At 43.9% G+C, this 10,008-nt stretch overlaps 1 protein-coding gene across 2 annotated transcripts in view; it reads right to left on the reverse strand.

Annotated features, from left to right (window-relative positions):
- Positions 1-8,358, reverse strand: part of DGKA (diacylglycerol kinase alpha) — an 82,330-nt gene extending 73,972 nt beyond the window's left edge. Inside the window, exon 1 of one of the 2 annotated variants that reach the window (XM_063293519.1) lies at positions 8,204-8,358. Coding sequence is in view for 1 of the 2 variants with exons in the window: in XM_063293518.1 (XP_063149588.1) it covers positions 7,924-7,999 (76 nt within the window). In the remaining variant the exon portion in view is untranslated. Of the gene's footprint in view, positions 1-7,923; positions 8,017-8,203 lie in introns of those variants that run through there. The other variant, XM_063293518.1, reaches the window with a different exon arrangement.
- Positions 8,359-10,008: the final 1,650 nt, after the last annotated feature.

Below are 10,008 nucleotides of genomic sequence, written 5' to 3' on the forward strand. Positions count from 1 at the left end.
GCTACCCTTATCTTTAAAAAAAAAACTACAAAAATCTGCTTTCAGGGAAAATGTAGAAGTGCTGAATGTGACATGGAAAAGTGACCACCTTTCTTCCAAATCAAAGATAAAAATGTCTGTAACACAACATCTTGTCCTGTAGCATAAAGGCTTGTGACTGGTGATTTCAGCCCTTCTTCCTACCTTTGTGAGATAAAACAATTTATTTATTTATCAAATTTGTCACCGCCCATCTCCTCCGACCGGAGGGACTCTGGGCAGTTTACAACACAGAATAAATATACAATAAAATCTCAAATAAATACACGATAAAATTCCAATAAAATCCCATAAAACCAAAACAACTTCTTAGCTACCCCAGCTCATAAAATCCAGATGGCTATGATCTCTTCAACCTTCATGCAGGAGGGGCACATACATGATAAACAAAATCAAGCTTTACTTTAAAAATGTAATTCAAAAGACATGATATGGGAAGCTCAATTTCTTTGTGTATTAAAAGAACAAAACTTTTCCTCATCAAGCAGGGGAGGGGTTGAGGGCATCCCTCAAGTCTCCATGCCTAGGAGCAGATGAGTATTCTGACTCAGACACGGTGTAGCAGTTACATTGGCAGTGAGGCTGCAGTATTGACAATGAGGCTGGTTATTCAAAGCACCTTCCATTCCTTCCATTATTTGATCAACGTTTCCTCTACAGTCCACTACGATCCACTGACTTCCTCAAAGGAATCTCTGGGCAACACATCTAGCGCTGTGTTTATCCTCCCTGGAATTTATTTAATGTTGAAATCATAATCCTCTGGGCAAGACTCCAGTGCACAAACTTCTTCTTGTGTTGGATTTACTTTAGCCACTTCAATGTTACATGGGCAGTTCTGAGTTCAAAACAATGCCCCACAGGTAACGTGATAATGGTTCAGCTTCTCAAGGGTACAGACAACGGCATCACGTCCCTTCTTTGATGCAAACCAATGTGATTCCCTCTGTGAGAGTTTATCATTAGGAGATTCCCCACATGAAGAGCTTGGTTTGCACCTGTTTGCATTAACCCTGTCTCACTACCCTTTGCTGAGGGATCAGTGGCTAACACAGCAAAGTCTGGAACTCATACCATCAGACAACTGCTGAGGACAATTTCAGCTGCTCAAAAGCAACCTAGCCCTCCTCAGTCTACACCACCATTTCTTGTGAGTTGACTTCCTTGGCACAAACTCCCAGCAGTAAGTGGCTAATCCCAAGAAAAATCACATCTATTTTTTCCTGTTCAGACAGGCCATTCCTAGATAGCCTGTTCCTTTCCGATCAAAGGAAATAAAACAAAATGGCCTACCCAACTATCTGGTTCAGGTCAATTGTGAATATCTTGGTCTCAGTAGTGAATCTGGTATCCCTGATATACTGAAAACCATTTCTAGGTGTTCCAGCTGCTGCTTTCAGGTGGTTGAAAAGATGGCCACATTACCTAAATATGCCATGGCAAAGCCGTTTAGGGAGAATCAGTTTGGTGTAGTGGTTAAGGCACCAGGAGACTGAGTTCTAGTCCTACCTTAGGCATGAAGCCAGCTGGGTGACCTGGGGCTAGTCACTCCCTCAGCCCTAAGGAACAGGGAAGGGCAAACCACTTCTGAAATCTTGCCAAGAAAACTGCAGGGACTGGTCCAGGCAGTCTCCAGGAGTCAATACCAAAAGAAGAAAGCCATTTAAATCCCTGAGCAGCTTAGGGACAGTTTTTGGAAAGACCAAGCAGGAACATGTTAAATTCAAACTTATGGTGCATGATGTAGGCTGACTTCTCTGTATCACTTTTGGCTAAGGGCCTTTGCCAGTATCCTTTGGCCAACTCCAATATATTTGGTTCTCCAAAGTTGCTCCAGCAGGTCATCAGTTCAAGGCACAGGAGAGCTGTTTGGCTGTTTTCTTAATAAGCTTTCTATACACAGAAACATCTTTCTTCCCCAGACGCCGGAGACAAAGATGACTGAGGAGGCTCATGCTAGTTCTAAGGTCTAATTCTGTTCCATCTAACTGATGTTGAGATCCTGGGTGAGTGGACCTATTCTCTGCTACCAGAGGTACTTGGCCTTTCAACTTCATCCTGCATCTGAACTCAGTTCCTCCACAGCTGATCCCTTATGTCAGGATCAGGAAGTCCATTCTCAGCTGATTCTTGAGCCTTCTTGGTGGCTCTTCCATACATGTTCTATTCAGTCATCCCTAAATAGCATGGCATAGGGATGATCCTCCATCATTTCAAAATTCTACTCCAGTTTTTTTCATTGAAAAGATAGCTTAACAAGAGCTGTTTCTGCTTGTCTCTTGATAAAGTAGTGTCCTTGACAAGTGAGATGCATGCAGTAGAGACGACTGTGGCTCCAATGTCTCTCCACATCACTACAGGATGTCCATCTAATATCACATCCACTGCCTTATGGGTGAACTATTCTCCTGAGAAAGTCTTTACTGGACAGATCTTCTGGCCCATGACTTGCAGATGCAATCAGATTTACTTTGGCATTTACTTTGGGACATTTGTGATTGGTCAGGTTTCCTCTCATCTTACAAATACCTTGAGGTGGTTGGATTGATACATCTCCAAGGCCCCCAAGGTCTGGAATCCACTAGCTTCTGGGTCATCTCTCCAACTGCTTCTGTGGTTTTAAGTCCAAAGTGGAAGACCTGATTATGTTAATGTTTCCTACTACAGATTAAGGTTGCTATAGTAACTAATCATTTTGGCCGGGTGAAGAGGTTGAATTTAATTGTCTCCTTTTCACGTGTTAAATGGTTGCATCACCTGGGGGGGAGGAACTTGCCCGAACTTCTTGTTAGTTCCTTTTTTTCTTTTGTGCAGACATGTAGAAAGTCAGGCTGCTCTCACTGAGAGCCAAGTCCTTTAAATATGTTTTGCTTTTGTTTTGCTTTCTGTAAATAAATTATTTTTATAGAAATGCCTGGTGTGTGACTTTTCTGATCTCTCCTGGGCCAAAGGCTTTCCCAGCAATCTGCCAACAGGTTATGGGCCTGGTAAACAGCCCAGTAAAACCCAGAGAGAAAAGAGAGATCAGCTCCACACCTCATGCACAATCTAAAGGCAGATAGCAAAGACCTGTGAAGATTTTCTTTGGAGCCGCCTGGAGATTTTCCAGCAACTGCCTGTCTACAGGACAAAGAAGCCAGCTGAGGTGACTTGCAAAAGAAGGAAGAAGCCATGGCTACCTCCCAGCCCTCAGCGATGCCTCTGGAGCACCTATCAGAGACCAACTATTTGAATTGGGCCCTGAAGATGGAGATGTATCTTCACAGAGAGAATCTTTGGCTGCCAATTGGTGAGCAAACCCCCCAAAATCCCAGTGCTGAATGGCTGAGACAGGATGAGCGGGCTAGAGCCACCATTATCCTGGGAGTTGAGGACAATCAGCTAGTCCACGTGCGAGGCATGCAGTCTGCAAAGCAACTTTGGGACGCTGTGGGAGACTTGTATGTAAAGGCAACAGCAGGGAGTAAAGTTACCCTGACGAAAAAGCTGTACAAAGCCTACCTTGCAGAAGGAGATAGCCTTCCTGAGCACCTGCATTATATTCAGCAGCTGTTTGTTGAGTTGCAGGAGAGAGGAATGGAATTTACACCTCTCACAAAATCATATATCCTCCTGTCCTCACTAAATGAAACGTTAGCCACTCTGATTTGTACCCTGGAGGCTATACCTGAAGCAGACCTCGCCCCATCGTATGTTACACAGCACTTACTTGCTGAATGGGAGAAGAGAGAGGAAAGATGCCCCCCCATCTCTTCTGGAAAGCTGCAATACCAGAAAACAAGGGAAAAGAAGGGAAAGGAAGCTGAGGCCACAGTGCTAGCCAGCCAGCAATGCTTCACTTGTGGTTCAGCTGGACATTTGCAGAAAGACTGTGCCTTGAGACCCAAGAGTAGAAAGACAGAGAAGAAGAACACAAGGGCAACACAGAAGAAGGCTCTTCAGACAACCCAAATTGCACAGGTTGCTGAGAAGGGTAATTCTGATGTATGGGTGTTAGATTCTGGGGCCAATTGTCATTTATGTAATTGTAAAAGCTCTTTTGTGTCACTGTCTAAAACTGAAAGACAAAGTGTATCTTTGGCTGATGGGTCTGTGACCAAAATTATGGGACAAGGTGACTTGTATTTATCCTGCTTAGGAGAAACTGTAAAAGGTGTGTTGTATGTGCCAAATTTACAATCAAACCTTTTATCTGTGGCACAATTGGCTGCAACAGGGTATATCATAACATTTAAGAAAAATGGTTGTGAGATATGTAAAAATGGAAAATTGTGTGCTACTGGTATGTTAAAAGACTCCTTGTACATTGTGCAAAATGCAAGGAAGCCAAGCTGCAAGGCTGCAGTTGGCAACATGCCATATCATGACCAATGTGTACACCTGATGCACAGGAGATTTGGTCATGCTAATTTCAAATATATAGCACAAATGCCACAGCTGTGTGCTGACCTAAAGATAAAGCCCTGTGACAAATACTTAGATTGTGTAGTTTGCAAAGAATGCAAAATACTAAAAGCTCCTGTGACAGAGTTACAACTAGACCTTTGGAAATTGTACACTCTGACATTATTGGTCCATTTGCTCCAAGTCTTGGACAAGCAAGGTATGCAATGACCATCATTGATGATTTCTCAAGATACACATTTATCTACATCTTAAAACATAAAGATGAGGCATTTGAGAAATTTAAAGGTTTTGTGACATGGGCAAATGGAAAATTCCCTAGGCCTGTACCTGCACTCCAATGTGATAGAGGAGGAGAATACCTTTCTCACAAATTCAAAAGGTTCCTAGTGGAAAAGGGGATAGAACAAATTCTTTCTAACCCTTACACCCCTCAACAAAATGGTGTTGCTGAAAGGGAAGAACCTTGCAAAATGCAATGGAATGCATGCTGAAAGATTCACATTTATCTTTTAAGTATTGGGGAGAGGCAATATCTACTGCCTCTTATGTACAAAACAGATTGTATAACTCTGATTCAGGACACTCCATTCCATTTGTTTTATGGTGTGAAACCAAAGGTAAACCATCTTAGAGTGTTTGGTAGCACTGCATGGGTTCACATTCCAAAACAGCAGAGAAGGAAAGGAGGCCTCACAACAAAGAAAGCCATCTTTGTTGGCTATGAACAAAGCCAAAGGAGCTACAGGTTCATAATGGGAGAGAAATTGATAATTAGCAAAAGCGCTTCTTTTGCTGAACAAAACTGGGGGAGATTAAATTCTAGCTCTCCAGTTGATCTGTTGCCTGATGAGGACATTAAACCAGAAAAGCAAACTGAAGATCTGTCTGATGAGACAGAAGCTTCTCAGGAAAGTGATAGGAGTCAAAATTTAAGCCCTGTATTACCTCACAGATCTCAGAGGAGTAATAAAGGCATTCCTCCATCACGTTTTCAGGCTGAAACAGTAAAGGCTTTTCACATATTCACAGAACCTGAGTCTTTAGAACAAGTGAATGCTTTACCACCTGAGATTGCACAAAATTGGCATTCTGCCATGCAACAGGAATTAGCATCCTTGAAAGAAAATAAAACATGGAAACTGGTAAATCTACCTCCCAATGAACGCTGTCTGGGTTGTAGGTGGGTTTTCAAACTGAAAAGGGATGCTGATGGCAAAATCCAAAAATATAAAGCAAGGTTAGTTGCAAAAGGGTTCACTCAAAGGAAAGATTTAGACTTTGACAAGACTTTTGCACCAGTTACTAAAGGTGAATCAATTAGATTACTGTTAAAAGTTGCTGCACTGAAAGGAATGTCAGTTCACCACTATGACATTCAAACTGCATTTCTCTATGGTGATTTAGACCACAAATTATACATGCAGCAACCCCCTGGCTATGAAAAAGGGGAGAATCTAGTCTGAACTGCAGAAGTCAATCTATGGGTTAAAACAAGCTGCTAAATCCTAGAACCAAAAATTAGATGAAAAACTGCAGAATTTTGGTTTTGAAAAAGGAAAGGCAGATCCATGTGTATATATGAAGAAAGACAAACAAGGCTGTATGTATCTGTGCATTTATGTTGATGATTTGCTGCTGTTCACATCAACAGAAAAACAAAGGCTTGATTTTGAAGCCTGCATGAAAAGCCATTTCACATTAAAAAGCCTTGGAATTATAACAAATAACCTAGGTTTAGAAATACACAGGAAGAAGGATGGTAGCTTTCTGTTAAACCAAAGGAGATAATGTTAAAATAATGTGAATGGAAAGACATACAGAGTTGTCAAAGAAAATTGGTTGGCATCTTAATCTGTAGTATAAAAAGGAGTGTTAATGTTTCCTACTACAGATTAAGGTTGCTATAGTAACTAATCATTTTGGCCGGGTGAAGAGGATTATAGATCTGATCAGGTAGTTGGACCACAAACTGTTCAAATTATGTCAGTTCCCTGATTTCCTTGGTTGTATTGGCTCCCACACATTTGAACCAGTATATGGTCTTTTCATTCTGTGTGCAAAGGAATAAGGCTCCTTCTGCTGCAAATTCCTGAATTTCCTCCTGAAGTTTTCTGGTGGGGAGGACTGAGGGACTCTCCTGATGCCTGAGAGGTATATATTGAAACTCAGCTGCTACCATTTAGACTGGCAGAGAGGCCATAGCACAGTAATGCAAGCTAGCTATTCAAAAATACTGTCTCTTACATTTCCACATTTTCATTTAAGAGTCCTCCGGAAGGAAACTAGAGAAAACTTATGTCTGATACTTTTATAGTGTGGGCTGTGGAATAAATCCTACTGGCAGAAAAAGAGGCTGTTTTTCTCAGACCATGTTGTATGCAGAACCACCAAGAGATGTGGTCCTGGCTACCGGTTTGGCTGGCTTCAAAAAACAGCTGGGCCAATTCATAGACAACATGGGGATCAAGGGCTATTAGCCTTGATGGGACTGCCTCTGAAGGCCATCTGCTGGGAGACTAATGGGCTTCCATGGGCAGCTGGTTGGCCACTGTGAGAGCAGGCTGCTGCACCAGATGGGCCAGGGGTCCAATCCAGCAGGGCACTGCTTATGTTCTTATTCCTAGGAAGGGACTTCACCATTATTTAGGATGAAGAAATATCAAGCACTTCTTCCAAATGTGCTTTTTTTTTCCTGGGGGAAACCACTTAAATGATAATTGGCAGTAATTATCTTCTGCATTGCAGAGATAGATAGAGCCATGTGGAAAGAGCGCAAGCATACTCAGATCCTCAGTGCAGGATCATGTTCCATACTTAAGCCACTAAACTGAGGCATGCTATCCTCAATAAATCCAAAGAATCAACGCCCACTTACTCACAGGAAATGAAGCCAAGGAGGCCTTCCCCCAGGGTCAGATAAAGCCGCAGAATCTTCAAAGGAGGAATAGCTGACAGCAGCAGGGCAACATCCACGTTTCAAGTAGTTCTCAACACGCACTCTCCAACCCACAACCGCCTGGATTAAAATAGTTTTCCTTCCTCTTAGAAGGCGGGGAGGGGCGGTTTAAAAGTAAAGAAAGTTTGCGGCTTGCATGGCTTCTTGGGGCAACACTGCATGCCATTTTTGCAAGGCAGCCAGAGGTGAATCACCAGAGACGCTACCGCGCAGTTTCAATACCCATCTTTTCTCTCTTGAAACACACAAAGTTCTCTTTCTTTCGCTCCCTCCCTCCGCCGCTCCCTCCCTCCGCCGCTGCTAAAATAAGAAGTCGTCAACTTGCTTCTTCAAGGACCTGCCTCGGAGTCATACATATTTTAAAGAAACCTATTTTTTGACCCTTCCCAGATTGCATCTCTCCCAGGCTCCCGGTCGCATACACATATACACATACACAAACGCACACTCCCCCTCCCCCAAATCGTGCTGGAAGACAAGCGGGCGAGTTGGGAGCAGGAATGGTAATTAGGATCTCACACCATTTATACAGGTTTCCCTCCAACCAATCTCAGCTACTTCGGTTACGGCCAACAGCGCAATCAGGGGCTCGGACATCTGCTTCAGAAGCCCTTTGCCACCAAAGGACGCCTCGCCGGCCCCGAGAGCGTCCACGCTTTCCACCTTCTCCAACTTCTACCACCGCCGCCCGCCGCCCAGCTCCCCTTGCCGGATGCCTTCCTTCGGCGCGCGCACGCCACGCTCTTTCTCGAGCGAGCAAGCGAGGCGAGAAGAAGGGGAAAGCGGGGAGGGGTTCCGTACCTTGTCCGTGCAGCCCGTCTCAGCAGACTGGACGTTAGCAGGAAAACATAGAGGGTTGTCTGAAGCTCAGCCAAACGCAATCACACCCTCTTGCGAGCCAGCCTACGCTTGACATCAGCACGAAGGAGTTCCCTCTCGACTTCGCTCTTGCGTTATATACCTTCAACGTGCACCTCTCGAGGGTGGAGGCGGCCGGCCAAAAGACCGCAGTTGCTTTCAGGGAAGAGAACGCAGGGCCGCGGCCGGCGGGCGGGCGGGCGCACCCGGGGCATGTGCCCCGGGTGCCGCGCTGGGGGGGCGCCAAAATGGGGGCGAAATCCATGTTTGCCCCGGGCGACACAGACCCGAGTTGCGGGCCTGAGAGAACGGGCCGTCCCAAGGGTGGGACTTAAACTGAACTTAGCCCCAGGAATTTAAAGAGCACACCTATCTCTTAAGAACAAGGTTGGTGGAATGGGGAGATGCCTGGGGGCGCTCCCCGCGCCTTCAGTATTCCTTCGATTGCCTCGCCCCAAGTCTTTTGCAGCCCTTTCACATCCAGGCTTACACAGTTCACTTGTTTATGAAGAAGTTTTCATAGGAAGCACAAGAATACAAGGAGGGGGACAGTTATAAGTAACATTCTGGAGGAAAAGAGCATCCCAACTTGGTGATTTTCAAGCCATTATATTTGGAGTCTTTTCCACGAAAATGTGACCGGTCTTTCTTCTGCAGATAATTCTACCCCTTCCTAGAATCTAGAAGGTGCAGATGGAGATTGTCATTTCACCAGAGCCAGATTTGCTCCTCATGTGGACAGTATGAGAAAAATCGGTATTGAATGACCCAGATAAGCCTCTTGTGTTTCCAGAAGCTGTTTGAAAATTCCTTGTCCTTGATATGTAGATGAAAGACCTACCAAATCTCATCAGCAATTAAAAACAACTAGCCAACTATTATTAAACTCATTGAGGTCATTTCCACGTCATCAAACTATTAATTATCCTGTATGCTAGAAACAAACTTGTACACTATGTAATAAAGACTATATAGTCAAAATTGGGCTGCTGAAAACAAAAGGGTCAGTGTTGGAGAAGCAAAAGGAAAAAAGAACAAGACAACTAGGGCTGTTTGTTGTAAGAAAGATAGATGGAAGGGGCTGTATCCTGAAAGAAGGCAGATTTGCAAGCTAGAATACCAGGCAAAGCCCTCCATGCTTAAACATTTTGTTGCAGTGAACCCACTTTTGTTTGTGGGTGTTCATCTCTTTGCCAACCACACACACACTGACACACCACATCTGTCAGAATGGTATATTTTAAATAGCATATAATTAAAAAAACCTCATGGACATTGTTTTCTTATTTAACTTCCTTCAAGTGCACTGAAAGATGTTAGTGGGTGTGCTCCTAGATCATGTTAGAAGCCAGCTTTGCTGGACTTGGTTGCCTTCGGACATGTTGGGCCTGCTAACCCCAGAGTTCCTGGCCAGCATAGGAATGACCAGGGGCATTGCAATCCCAATTAATCTGAAGGGCACCAATTAAAGAGGGCCATGCCAAGCAAATTGAGGTTTGGTTGGTTGGTTGTAAATCTATCCAACTGCAGGTTTCACAACAAATCACGGTTAAAACAAATCACGGTTTAGCACAAACTTAAGCAGTTTCTTAGGACTGATACAAGGTACAAAGCTGGGAGCTTATTCCAAAAAAAAAAAAGCAAACCCCATAGTATATATATTTTAACATCTCACTTTGGCAGTGATTGGCTATATAAATTAGTCTGACACAATGCTGGATAGCTAACATATCCACTAAGGACTGTGC

This window comes from Candoia aspera, chromosome 2, assembly GCF_035149785.1.
Source record: "Candoia aspera isolate rCanAsp1 chromosome 2, rCanAsp1.hap2, whole genome shotgun sequence".
Classification (NCBI taxonomy): Eukaryota; Metazoa; Chordata; class Lepidosauria; order Squamata; family Boidae; genus Candoia; species Candoia aspera.